The sequence below is a fragment of the Stegodyphus dumicola genome, chromosome 12 (assembly GCF_044657685.1).
Source record: "Stegodyphus dumicola isolate Sdum_Otavi_A_Nest chromosome 12, ASM4465768v1".
NCBI lineage: Eukaryota > Metazoa > Arthropoda > Arachnida > Araneae > Eresidae > Stegodyphus > Stegodyphus dumicola.
This window is the reverse complement of record NC_140779.1, coordinates 5,161,877-5,176,866: the sequence shown is the minus strand read 5'-3', so window position 1 is coordinate 5,176,866 and position 14,990 is coordinate 5,161,877. Positions and strand designations below refer to the sequence as shown.

Here is a 14,990-nt window from a genome sequence, read left to right as displayed (position 1 = left end):
AGGTTCTGTCTCTCAAAATCGGAAGCGGAATTGAACTAAAGTCGGGCTGTCACCTATATCGTACTTCAAGGTTCTTGCCAACAACAGGCGCGTGTGTCTCCTTGCCACGTTGAATGACGTGGGCTTTGTCAGTCAAGAGAGACCGGTAACAATAGCAGTGTATGTCTCTGATACAAATGTTAATTAGTTCTTATCTTAGCAAAATATTCTTGTCTTAGCAAAACATGCTTGAGAATTATCTATCTTATTGCTCAGTAATTGAATCCCTTCTTTCTATATCGATAACAGATTATCTGTTTCAACCATACGCTCGTAGATAATTTAAACTACCTTCTAGCCTTCTAAAATTATGTAACTAAATATAAAATTCCATATTAAATTCTATAACCAATAACTTTCTCATAAATGTTATTATGCAGGGGACTTGGTACCTTTTGAATGTTCTTTTTATTTAAAAAGTTTCATCTACTTTTTATGCATAATATTAAGTGGTTTTATAAGACAAAATGATTTTAAGCTGAAAAAAAATTTTTCTAGTAATTTTTTGTTGAATTTTAATTTTTTTAAAAAAATTCAACAATTAAAATTTTTTTCTTCTTCTACAACTTTTAATATTTTTGCCCCAAATTTTTATTGTATTTATTAGATTGTTCCTAATAATTTTACGACCGATTTTGGAGTTATTGAATTAGTTTCTGAGAAAAAAATAAAAAGCACATTTTTATATAAAAACTTAAAAAAAATATGATTTCAATTACATTTTCACTTCCAATGATTTTTCTTTTCACTATTTTTCAAAACACATCCTTGTTTCTATTAAGTATGTAATTTTAAATAAGCAGTAAAATTATTAAATAATTTTTCCATATTTGGACAAGTTTTAGGACTTTAAGTAAAAGGATGTATTGAAAAATTGCAAACTGAGAAAACGCAGTTGAAAGAATGTAAACTGTCTGAATGGTCATTCAATCATTTCAAATTTCTTAAAACTTTTATTACTGAATTTCAATATATATATATTATATATATATCTTATATACATACATACATACACACACACACACACACACACACATATATATATATATATATATATATATATAATTAACAAGCAAGGTAGTTAGTACAATACTGTAAGACCAATTTGATCTAAATAATTTTTTTGCACAATATGCTGCAAAATTAAGGATATGAGAAATTGTAGAAAGCTCGCCAAACAGTTACCAGGAGCTGTGGCTCTAAGAAAAGGTTCAACGCATTTTTTTTTAAAAAAACAATGTCGTTGAAGGGTGAAAAATTATGCTACACGTGAAATTAAACACAGTAAAATACTAATCGTTGGAAACTAGTAATGGCAAAAAATACAGTAAAATACCTATCGATGTGATAAGTGAAAAGTTAAAACATAGAAAAACCAATCGATGGAACAAGTTAAAACATAAAACAAACATAAACATATAAAAATATAAAGCAGAAAATGGTAAATTAGCTGAATTCGAAAGTCCAAATTGGACTTCGAATAACTTGTTCCATCGATTGGTTTTTCTATGCTTTAACTTTTCACTTATCACATCGATAGGTATTTTACTGTATTTTTTGCCATTACTAGTTTCCAACGATTAGTATTTTGCTGTGTTTAATTTCACGTGTAGCATAATTTTTCACCCTTCAATGACATTGGTTTTTTTAAAAAAAATGTGTTGAACCTTTTTTGGAGCCACAGCTTCTGATAACTTTTTGGCGAGCTTTCTACAATTTCTCATATATATATATATATATATATAATAAAACGGAGTATTGCTCAGTTGATTAATATGAACACAAATTACAAGCTTTTGTTTAAAACCTTATCTGGCTAGAAATACTGCAAAAAAAATCATAAAATTCGAGTAGAATTTTGCTTTATCTGTTTTTGTTTTTAAAACACGCTCAAAGTAATTTTAATGAATGAATTAATTATAATGCATTTTCTAAAGCACTTATATTCAATATTAATAATATTAATTTGTAGTTTTATTCACTTTTTCAAAAAGCAAAATTTGAAATTTTAACAGACATGAAACATTTGATTTAAAACCACTCAGCAACCTATGTAATTTCTTCTCTAATTTTAGGCACCTGTTTTCGTATATAAATTGCATTTAAAATTAATTTAGGTGTATTTTAATAAATTAAAGCTTTTAACGTTTGTTCCAGCACTATTTCAATAATGCTACAGTCAAAAACCTGATTATTTTCATTACACCATCTCTTTCTGTTCGTCTTCTTGCCTCAAATAATTTCATTTTTTTATAAGCATGGTAAAGCTGACTGCTATTGCACATAAGAATATTTGCTGAGCTCAATATATATATATAAACTTGCCAGTTTTAAGGTGAAATTTTTTTTTCTAATTTCACTTCGTATTTAAATACTAAATCGGAGTCATATTTAATTACATTCCTTTTCATTTACACTGTTTTTAGGAAGCTACTGAAAAAAAATTAAGAAGTAAAAAAAAAAAAAAAAAAAAAAAAAAAAAAAATGAGGGGGGTGTGGTATTTAAAGGACTGTCAAAATTTTTTAAAAGCCTTTTTATACCATTTATTATCATCAGATCATTTCAAAATTTCTCTTCAGTGTAGTAAGAGTATTAAGGTATTTTTCTAGCAAAAAATTCAAAAATCGGTAATTTCATCGATTTTGGGGTACCGAGTCTCCTTATGCACCTTATTATTTTAGTAATTGTTAGACAGTACACAGTTTCATATAAAACTGATCAATCCTATCATCGATTATTTTATGTGAAGTTTTACAGATGCGAAATGTTTCGATATTTATTCATCTTACTCTCGAATTAAAAAAAAATCGCTTTTTCAAATTCTAATGATGTGAACGTACATATAAATTTTGACTTAAGAACAGACTTTGAACTTGATGTTTTCACTTGTGTTTTAATCAACAGCTTTAAAAAAAAATACTGATATAAATTTTGACTCAAGAACAGACTTTGAACTTGATGTTTTCACTTGTGTTTTAATCAACAGCTTTAAAAAAATACTGATATAAATTTTGACTCAAGAACAGACTTTGAACTTGATGTTTTCACTTGTGTTTTAATCAACAGCTTTAAAAAAAATACTGATATAAATTTTGACTCAAGAACAGACTTTGAACTTGATGTTTTCACTTGTGTTTTAATCAACAGCTTAAAAAAAATACTGATATAAATTTTCTGCTTGAATTACCGTTAGGCTAATTTACCACATTTTGAATTACTTCAACATTTTCTATTTCTGTTAAGCCAGAAGTGTGCTTAGCTTAACAGGAGTACGTAATGTTGAACTAATTCAAAATTTACCAACTTGTGTAAAATTTATCTGCATAACTTGTGTAAACCCAAGTTTGGTCATTATTAATACTTTGTATTCAAGTAAAACGGCTATTTACACCATTCTTTTGACTTTGTGTCTGCAGTTTAAAACAAGAGGATTATTCCTCTGTAGTCTTTCTAGAGTTCACCAGTTTATGCTACCAAAGAAGGTGAAACTCTACATATATTTTATTAATTTTTAAATTTTGACTTCAAAGTAAATTTCATGTATTTTAAGCATTATTTTATTTCTATTTCTTTGAAAATACAAAAAACTCCAAGAATACGCCAAAATGTTAAACAAATAACTATGGGAAAGCTATTTGTTTGATATTAAGCCTCTAGCCAAATATTTTGGAAAACAATATTTAAGACTTGAGCACTTTCTGTAGACAAACTCTCGTTTCATTGTAAAGCTGATAAGCATTTCTATCATTACAATAAGAAAAAAAGTTTTAATCCGATTATATTAATATTCACAGCATAAATATTCTCTCCAGTATTTATATGTATGTATTCAGAAACGCGTGTATGAGAAAATTTTAAAAACAGAAGGAAAAGAGAAAAAGAAAACGCTTTTAATATACAATATTTAATACGTAAAAAGGTTTTATTCTGCTAGAAAACCTGACCTCACATTTTTTAAAAACGTAGAAACAAAATTTGTTTAAAAGAATCTTCATAAACTAAATTTTCCTTGCTCGAGAACTTAAATTTATTTTAATCTCTTTTCTACTTTGATATTCGGAAGTTAAAAAAATAAATTCTAAATAGCTAGTAAAAGAAAGTATTAAAACATTATACTTTGATTTAGGTAACTAAACAGCTTATTATAACACGAAAGGCTAAATTAATAAAAAATATTCGGAAGCATATTTGAAGAATTCTTTTGCATTCTAAAGATTATTCTGAATTTTTTGCAAAAGGTTTGTTGAGAACAATAGTTTACTTACTGAAAATTCATTGTTTCCGACATGATGTCATATATCTCTCTAGCAATTCCCTCCAGCCGCGTCTCATTTCCTTCAACTTTCAAAACTGAATATGGATTCCACTGAAAAGGGAGTAAACACATCTCAGATAATTTTAACTATAACTTACATCCTTTACTATAAGATAAAATTCTTAGTTGTATACAGGGCATTAAGAAGAAATAATATCTGATCCCTTTTCACTTTCTTGTGCGAAGTAAAGGAAGTATAGTAATCGCGAAAAATATAACTTTCACGGGAAATTTTATAAGTGCAGTCTTTAAAATAGAGCATATCTAAGTGTATAAAATATTGTCTGGTATAATTTTTGATATTGTAAGATGAAAATTTGTCGTATAAATTAATACTTTTTTAAGTTACTAAATCTTAGGTACCCTAAACTAGCAACGTATAGTTTCTTTCACGAGCACAAACAGTTGGGATTGTCGATGAGACGTAAGTTAGGAGTTTTAGAGTTGTTTCAATAGTGAACGAAATCTGTTCGAAAGATGTCTGTAATTCAGTCTCATTTATTGCTTATTTATTGATTTGAAAGGCATGCAGTGAGGTCTGTTTAGTGTCTATTAAGTACTGAATAGATGTTTAAATCGTGAGAGAGTGCTTACGCAAATGAAGTAAATATAAGTCATATGAATGTTCACTGAACTATTTCTGAGAGGCTTTCTGTACGTGATCAGGTACTGCATTACTTTTCTGGTGCAAATCATCACTTTAATAATCACAGCTAGCAATATGATGCACATAAAGATGGTACGCAGTTGCTGTAAGTACGTCATTCTTCTCGGTGGGAATTTCAATTACTTTTGAGGCTCTCTACAATATATCCCATACCATGACACAGCCATACCAATTTTATCAACACATTGTACGAATACAGGCATCTGTTGGAAACTAATTTAAGTTACGAAATTCTTATATTTTATATGACTAAATGAACAGAATTCTGCGTTTAAAAACATTCACACATGATTCAGAAGAGATTTATTTTGAAGCAGATATCTTTTTCTTTCATACTTCGATGTGTCTGTGTTACAATAAATTAAAAGTAAACATTAAGCGCTTTAAGCAAAACAGTTGGAAAAGTGATTTTCGAGATATTTTCTGTGTCCCCCGTGGTATAGTAATGATGTATTTTCCTTCAGGAGAAGCATGTTAGCGATGCCACTTTGACAGCAGTAGTTGTCTTTCCTTGATGAATGACTATCAGATTTCATCGAATACCGTTATATAGTTCTGTGATTAAGGGGACTCATACACCTTAAAACCCATAAGATGTTCGAATATGTGACTGTTGCAAGAATTGGATAACTTATTTATTTTAAAAGCAATTATTACCAACTTTTTACAGCTGACTACAAAATATAACTGCTTTCTGAAATAGTAATCAGAAAGTTTGTGTTGCCACAAATATTTTTATAATTTAACCCGCTTTGTGACAACATTTTTCGTCATGTTTCCAACTTGCGCGCACAGTTTAAAACATTCTGTTGCATAATTTAATTCCCTATTTAATGTATAGCTTTTATAACATTTGGAAAGTACTGTGAACCTAAAATTCTAAGAATTTCATGTTGAATTTTTATTTTATTTAAAGTTGAGTTTATAAAATATATTTTATTAAAAATTTTTTTAATGTTTTCGCCCATAAAATTTTTCAATTTTAAAATATTCATCAGATTGTTGGTTCAGCTAGAAAATACTGCCCATATAAAGAATTCCATCAAATTACAAGTATGTACCATTAGCCATTTTTAAAATATCATGCGCGCAAGGTGGAAACACGGCGAAATATTTTGTCACAAAGAGGATTAAATTACAAAATTATTTGTGGCAACACAAACTTTCTGGTTACTAGTTTCCAAATCAGCTATATTATGTAGTCAGCTGTAAAAAGTTGGAAGTAATTGCTTTTAAAATAAATAAAATATCCCAATTCTTGCAACAGTCACATATTCGAAGATCATGAGGAGTTTAAGGTGTATGAGTCCCCTTAAAACAGCTTAAAATTTGAAATGGGTATCATTTGATTTAGTGGTCTCCTTCTCTGGATTGCCATAATTCTCGAACGCAGAAAGTCTTGTTCTTGCGCCATCCTTGGACACCACAATTACTCGTTTTACATACAACTGACGTTTGTCCAGAATTGACTTAATTTTTAGTATACTAGTCCTCCCCTACTGCTATATAATTTTGCTGAAATTCTATAGTTGCAATCCCGGATATAGAGTTTCCCATTCATTAAGCCCGTAAAACGTACCCACAACCCATGTACGTCAAACCTAAACTGAAACCTGTTCGTAGCAGTTATTCATTTCTCAGCTTCTTCCTTTTTAAGTTACAACCATTTTCACGGTGGAAGAAGTAACCAGAAACTTAGAAGAGAGCTGTGCTTATTGTTCTGGCACTTCATTTCAATTAAATGTCAGAATAATAACACTCACAAAGGACTCCTTAATTTAACTACACAACTTCCTATTAAAAAAGGAAAAAAAATTAAGTTGTTAAAACTAATGAACTATTATGGATGAGTAAACACTTTTCTTCTTAACATGTGAAATACAAATATTTACTTTATATTAACAAATTAATTTTGGGGTAATATGGAAATCCTTAGAAATGTAAACAAAAATTCTCATCAAGAAATTTATCTTCCTCTTCCACAGATAATGAGCGCACTTTTAAATACTATAATTGAACATATCAGTGCTATATATTCAGAAAAAAATTCATTGTTAACTAATTGTTCAGTGATTTTATAATGCATGAAATATATATAGCATTTTAATAATTGTTTAAATTTGCCATTACACACTTATCAAATCTTGGAGTGTGTTGTGATGCATTAAAAATGATTTAATTAAATCTGCTTACCGTGCCAAACCTTACTCTAAACTTCTGCATATTTAAACCAGCCAGAGTAAGCTCAAAGAAAGAATTTCCTGTCTTTGAAACGTCAGAATAATAAGAAAATGGAAAAAAGTTGAGAAATGTTTTTCTAAGGGAGAAAGCTTTTAAAAACCTTTTAGCTGAAAAACAGGTTCTTTAATGTAAGCATCTATTACTGACAAAAATCACTCTAAGTGTGGGGTGGGGTCAAAAATTATATTCTCTACTATGACTATACACTTAAGAAATGTATTTTACTCGCACTCATTTTATTGCCTTATAACTGACTGCATACAGACAGCCACGCATTAGGTTTCAAGATTTAGTGTGACCTATCACGCTTGGTCGAAGGTTTATAGCTTTGAAGTATTCAAATTATATTTTTTACCCTTTTATCCTTTCATAGAGATCTGATACTATAAGAGAACAGGTAATATAAAGGTTTCTTTCGTGTTCAGCTGTGATTTAGACTCACACGCAATGTCTTATGATTTCAATTACATTGTGGCCCATTTAGGAGATTTCAATAAATGTCATTATTATTTGTTCAAAGAGACATATTCCTTGATTTTCATGCACGCATGTTTAATGCTGAAATTATATTTGTTTTTCACTTTAACGTTTGATAGATGAACCTTGAACAAATTAGGTGCAAGCTTCGTGTCACTGTAAGTATGTTCGTACTTAAGCTAATGTGATTTCCATGCAACACAAAAATATTATATTTCAATCAGTCCTTTGAGTATATTATTAACAGATTCTTAGCTCTTAAAATGTTAGCAAAACTGGTTGAAGATTCGGATACAAGATTTGGATACAAGATTCCAGTTACTTGATTTTTAAGCAGATTTTTACCCACCGCTTTTATTACCAAATTTTGCATTTTAATTGACGTGCTGCTAACGTAAAAGTTTTAAGATCTGTCTTTCATTGAAAGTTTGTAAATCATAACTTTTGTTCTGCAATTTATTAGGAAAAATGGCTTGTTAAGAATTTCTACTACAAAACATTGTAAAATGTAACTGAATAGCAAAGAAGTCTCAGACATAAAAATTAATCGCATAAAAATTAAATCACATCCACAAGTAAAATCATTCTTAGAAAATTTAGCTGTTCGAAGGAAATCACCGTTTTTACATGAAAATCTCAACATTAGGTTATAACGTATTTTCTCCGTCCTTTCTGCATGCTTTCGTGGTGTAACGGTAGCACGCTCGGTGCGTATTCCAGACAAAGAATCTCTAAGGAGAAGAAGTAAAGGTTCCCCGGGGCAAATGTGGCTCCGTCAGACCGAAGAGACACATTATGTATATCCCTGAAGCTTACTTTAAAGGGGCAAACCATTCCAAAGCTATTCACCCTCCGTACCTCACTGCGCATGTGCGAAATAACATCAGGAGGCAACAAAACAGCATCAAAGAATGCAGCATGCCGTCGGCCATGTTAGCAATCTTTTACCACGTTGTTCGAAAACGTTCTTTGTTGTTGTAGTCAGAGGTACTTGGTTTTAGCTATGTGAAATTCTTTTAAAGACTTTTTAAATGCAATGCTGTAAGTGAAGTGGTTTTGGCTATTGGGTGAAAACTTTGCTCTTGGTTTTCACAATGGTCATTCCAAATAATTGTCTAAACGTTTTCATGGTAATTTGTTTTTAAAGTTGTTGTCGGATAATTATAATGTATTTCAGTGTTTTCAATTTATTTAGGGGTGCCTTTAATAGTCTTTAAATATTTTTTCTGTTTAAGTTAGTTATTGCAAATTTTGCTTTTAAAATTTCACTGTAAAATTTTAACTATGGATCCATAAAAAGTTATTACGCTTTGTATGGCATGTGTTTTCTCCCCTTTTTAAGTTTACAGAAGAAAAGAATTAAGAAATTTATTTCATTTAAATTTTGTCTTCGTACGGCTCGCTGTTTAAATTGAAAGTAAAAATTGGACAGGATTTCTATAATTCGCTCCAAAATTCCACCTAACATCCTTTTGCTCATAAAACTCCAGAAATGTATGAAAATAAAACATTTTGAGTTATTTCAAAGTAAAAAATTTACTATCTCCTCGAACTGCGCTGTTTAAATTTCACCCTGCGCTGGTGTTTCACTGTATAGCCGTGGCTCTTCGGTACAGCGGCGCAGAGGCGAAACAAGTTTACATTGCGTCTATGGAAGCTTTCATTCTTCTCCTTAGAGATTCTTTGTTCCAGAGGTCCAGTGCGTATTCGAGAGGTCCAGCGCGTATTCGAGAGTCCCGGCGAAGGCATCAAAATAACCCAATGTCTCTACAAATTAAACGAAAACAAGATTTTGATATAATGGCTATTTTTAAAATTGAAATTAACAGATTCAAAAATTGCTAACTGCATGTAATGTTTTCATTACTCTTGTCGATTATTTTATAACCGATAAAAGATCTTGTCGCTTAGTTCAGTCATTACTATTCATTACGCTTAGTGCAGTCAGGGCCGAAAATATCCTGCTGTCAGATCATTCTTAATTCGAGTTATAAAACAGAAATATTACTTATATAGAAAAAATATAGTATATAATGTAGAATATAGATAAAATAACTTGATATTATTTATGAAAAAGACAAAAACCATGTAGTACGAAGAGGTAGAAGCAAAAACAAATGTTATTTAAGTGAAAGACCAAAAGATATACCTTCACATAAAGAATGCTATATAGAAATATAATTTTTCCTCAAATATCATTTTCAGTTAATAAGGCGCTGAGTTACAAAACATAAGGCAGACAGTTTTTGCAGAATCTTTCATGGACCCTACAATGTTTCTGGACTTAAAAAATAATTTTCAAGTGCCTTTATATTTGTCACGCGCACTGGAAGCCTAAGCAATCATTGCATGCATTTCACAAATTCAAATGAATGTTTTGTAGGTAATATATAGCAACATGATACATAAAATAGAAAGTCTAATTTGTGTGCGTACGACACAGAATTGTACTATGAAATGGACAAGAAAAGATTTAACATGCGACAGCGAAATCTTAGGGGGAGGTGGGAAGAAACTGAATACTTTGAAAACAAATGCAGCTTCTTGTTTAAAGAATGCGATGCTTCTAAGTCATATGCACTCGTATAGTTTCATTCCATGCTCTTAATAATAATGTGGCTATTCCTTCTTCTTCTTTTTGAGTTTGGGGATTAGTATGTTTCACTCGTCATGCGGTCTTTAAGCCCCTGAGATCTGTAGAAGAATACTCCTCCTCCTCGATTTCGGGGATGATATTTTCCTCGTCCAATAATACGGTCTTTAAGCCCCTGAGATCTGTAGAAGAATCCTCCTTCTGGAGTTTAGGGATTATATTTCACTCATCCAACAATACGGTCTTTAAGCCCTTGAGATCTGTAGAAGAATTTCGCCATGCAGTAACTCTGATAAGAGGATCTTATTAATTATATATTATATTATTATCCCTGTAAAACTTTTTGTGCCGCGAAGTCCAAGCAGAAGATCTAACTAGTCGATTCACTCGCTGAACGTTTCAGTTTCAAGAAATTGTTAACCAGGTTTCCATGATGTGGATCCGCATAACTTTCCGGAAGAAAACATCAGATCCCCCAGATACATCTGAAAAGCCTGGAAAGGTTATAAAGCCTCTGAAATGAGTTATAAGTCTTCATGCTCGATTCTTTAACTCGGATGTCCAAGGATTACATTCGCCACAGAGAATGTTTCTTGAATTAGAGATACAGACGAAAAGAAGCCTCGATGGTCAAACATTTGATTGCATCTTTGCGCATACAACATATTATTTCTTCATCTCTCTCCATTAAAAGACATCTTTAAAAAGTAAACAGTTATAAATATTATAAATAAATATTATTCGAAACATCTTTATGAATAGTTTTGCATTGTGTGATTATATACCAAATATTTTTAATTTTCCCGACTTGAATTATTCAGGATTACAGATATATCTGCTATAACACTCATTTAACCAACTAAAATACATTATAAATTTGTTTATGTGTTCATACTAAGATGTAAATGTTATGCAAGCTTGAAAATCTATAACTGGATTTCTCGAAACAATTACAACTGATTTATTTATATCAGAATTAAACAAAACAGATTTTAGCTATTTTGTTAATTTGCTTTATTGTTTCTTTTGAAAAATCTTTTTAAGATAAAGATTCTAGTATTCTACATTTATATCAATTGAAGAAACTCAATTAGAATTCTAAGTGATTTAAAAATTTTCTGACTGGATTTTATATTTGCAGCTTTGTATCTGAGAATGAATATGTCCAAAATTCAATTTAATTTTCAAAAATTATAAGTTAGAATAAAATTTAGATGCCAAATACTTTTTCCCCGAACGAAGTACTGCGTAATCTTTTAAAATTGTCTAAATATCAGAAATAAATCTTCCTATAAAAGCAAGGTTATCCTGCTTTCAAAATAATAATTTTAGACCTGTCTAGTCTAATAAGTAATTACTGTGTAATTAGATATAATAAGGACTTTTTAATAAACTTCTGTTTGAATATTAAAATTTAATTCATCAAAAGGAAATAGTATCTGTGAGCTAAACGATTTTTATTTACAAGGTCTGTAAACAAAAAGAAAGTTTAGAAGTTCCTGTTCTGCATGCTTTAATAGTAGTTTTATTCAAATCCCTTAAAAATTAAATTTAATTTTAAAATTTAGAGAAGTCATGTATAATAATAATGTTATGTCATCTTTCCTTTTATTACCTTTGCTTCATTTAAAAAAATTCCTTCATTATTTTGAAAAATAGTAAAATCTACAGGAATATTTCTTAAAGGTTAGGTTAAATAATTCATTTCTGATTTTACAATTATAATGAATAATAGCTATTATATTAAAATCCGAAGCGTGTATTAAATTAACATAGGCAAAAGAGCTAATCTCAGAAAAGAGACTAGTTTGGTGTTTTACTTTTTTAGTTTGCAAGCGCCTTTCCTATACTTTTTATAACTTAGTTTTCATATTTTTATTTACCGTTGCATGGGATATACAAATATTGATACTAGAAGCTGCTACGTTCGCAACTTGATAATCGGAAATATTTTTCTGTTTGTGAAGACTGAGATTTTAATCTTTTCAAATATAAAATTATATCAATTATCTTTGCTTTATTTCTTTAAGTTTTCTTCGTCATTTTACAAAGCAATATAATTTACGGAAATTACTTTTGAAAAGTATAAAGTTTATTTCTTACGAATATACTAGCATCATAAATCTATCAGTGATACGTTCTCCTTTCTTCTTTCTAATTTCAAAGATCAGTTTATGATAAAATGTTAACTACAAGCATTAAGAACTCATAAGGAAGAAAATTTGCTCAAAGTATTCAATCTCTGGTTTCACCTTTTCAACTAAAACGTAAATCTAAATTTAGTGGTGAAGTAAAGTAGAACAAAACATTTTTTTCCTTACATTATAAGATATTTCTTCCGCCTTCCTAGCGTGCCTTCGTGGTATAGTGGTCAGCACACTAAGCCGGTATTTCAGAGGTTCGTGGTTCGATTCCCGGCAAAAGCGTCTGCTAATTTTTCACTCTCTCTTGCTTCCATAAAAATCCTAATGTCTCTACAGTGGCGCCAAAACTAAAAAAGGGTGTTGGATGATGATTCTCCTCACCCAGGATTTGGCGACTGGGTCCCCTAAAAGCCCCAGTCGCCCTTTAAAAAAGGGAGTATATAAGATATTTCTGCCGCCTCCCTAGTGTGCCTTCGGGGTGTAGTGGTCAGCACACTGAGCCGGTATTTCACAAATCCGTTGTTCGATTCTCGGCGAAGACGTTTGCTAATTTTTCAATCTGCTTTGATTCCACAAAAATCCTAATGTCTCTTCAACATAATATTAAGGATTTTCTATCTTAAATTCATAATTAAAATTTTGAAGAATTTTTGTTTTGTTTAATAAAATGGTTTTAAAATCGAAATTCTTACCGGGTTGAAAGTTGCTTTTACCTTCACCATGAATAAACGAAACTGAGATAAAATATCATTAAAATCTCAGACAGATGAATGCTTTGTTTGCGCTATTTTATGGTTGTTTCATTACACAGCTTAATGAATCTTTCTCTTATAGGCAAATATGCTTTAAAATTCAATACCTGAAGTGACGTTATTCAAAATAAACACTGGTATCTCGAAAGCATGGTTAAAAGTGGTTCATTACTCAAGAGTAATGAACCACTTCGTTTGTTTTTTTGATCACAATTTCCTACGCGACTTCTTTGGAGATTGCTTAAATTGCAAGAAATCTATTATTGCAATTTTTATAAATTAATTTCTTATTTTTACAAGAGTACTTTATAGCTCAGTCTTTAACAAACAAGTTTTTATGCGAAATTACAGTTTTGCTTTATTTTATCATTTATTGATAAAATATATTTTTTATCATTTATTGATTTTAGAAATACTGACGTTAAAATAATCTAGCGGCTTCCTTTTTATTGCGTGCTGAATATAAGAGCTTTGACGCAAATATTCTGTATTCCTTACCAGAATGCAAATTAACTTTGACTGTATTTAATCTGAGGGTTTTGAATCTTAGAAGGTGAGAGCTTCTGGTATTTGCGCCTGCTCTTAGTTTTTCACCTGCTCTAGTTTGTTAATTGATTACGGAAATGTACGCAATAGTATCCACTAAAATGAGGGATGCTCTGCGAAGGAGTTAATAAGAAAGTTTTTAGACTTATTTAATGATATTCCAGAGGTGATACATGTTGTCAGTCATTTGATAGAAACAGCAAATCATGCCCCCATGTAGAGCAAAAAACCTTATAGCTATGATAAAGTTAAAGAGGTATAAGGTGTTTCTCCCACTTTCCTATTGTCCTTCGTCGTGTAGTGGTTCTGCACGCTGGGCCGGTATTCCAGAGGTCCGTGGTTCGATTCCCGGCGAAGGCGGTTGCTCATTTTTCATCTCTCTGGCTTCCGAAAATTAACCTAACGTCTCTACAGAGGAAACCGTAGAAAAATACACAGTCCAGTCACATTAATGTGACCACCACGTACTTTCCATGTCAGAGTTAAATAACCAATCACAGAAGGCAGGTGGCAGCACAGTGCAGTTGAGCGTATATAAAGGGTGTGTGAGGGCTTCGGAAAACATTTCAATCGTTGGCGTAATGCAGAAACGAAGCGATTTATCCGACTTCCAAAGGGCATGATCATTGGCTTTCGGGCCAAGGGTGGAAGCATTTCCGAAACGGCTGAGTTTGTGAACTGTTCGCGTGCCGCCGTGGTAAAAGTGTACTGTGCATGGCAAAATGGGACTGTTCAAAATCAGCGACGTGGCAAATGTGGTGCACCACGGGCCATAGATGACAGAGGCGAACGACAGTTGCGGAGATGCGTTCGGGCAGATAGACGGGCTACCGTTGAGCAACTGACCACCAAAATGAACCAAGGGGCTACCAAAAGTGTCTCCCAAAGTACTATTCAGCGAACATTGCTGCGTCTGGGCCTCCGAAGCAGACGCCTGGATCGTGCACCTATGCTGACTGCTGTTCATCGACGGCGAAGGCTAGAATTTGCACGCCAGTACAGCAGCTGGACGTCCACTGAGTGGCGACAGGTTGCGTTTTCGGATGAATCGCGTTTTATGCTCCATCGGACAGATGGACGTTGGCGTATAAGGCGTGAAACCTCTGAAAGGAACCACCCTGCAACCATTGCCGGAACGGTCCAAGCTGGAGGCGGGAGCATTATGGTCTGGGGAATGTTTTCCTGGCATTCTCTAGGTTCACTGATCATTGTGGA

At 31.7% G+C, this 14,990-nt stretch overlaps 2 protein-coding genes across 2 annotated transcripts in view; one reads left to right on the top strand and one right to left on the bottom strand.

The window, feature by feature from the left end:
- LOC118192774 (glutamate receptor U1-like) overlaps positions 1 to 7,321 on the bottom strand; it is a 34,426-nt gene extending 27,105 nt beyond the window's left edge. The window contains exons 1-2 of the mRNA XM_035363790.2: positions 7,216 to 7,321; positions 4,306 to 4,406 (exon numbers count right to left, since the gene is read on the bottom strand). Of these exons, the coding sequence (XP_035219681.1) occupies positions 4,306 to 4,406; positions 7,216 to 7,245 (131 nt within the window). The 5' untranslated portion in view covers positions 7,246 to 7,321. The remainder of the gene's footprint in view (positions 1 to 4,305; positions 4,407 to 7,215) is intronic.
- The window catches only part of LOC118192775 (uncharacterized), a 153,607-nt gene that overhangs the window by 28,942 nt on the left and 109,675 nt on the right, over positions 1 to 14,990 (top strand). The gene's annotated exons all lie outside the window — the stretch shown is intronic.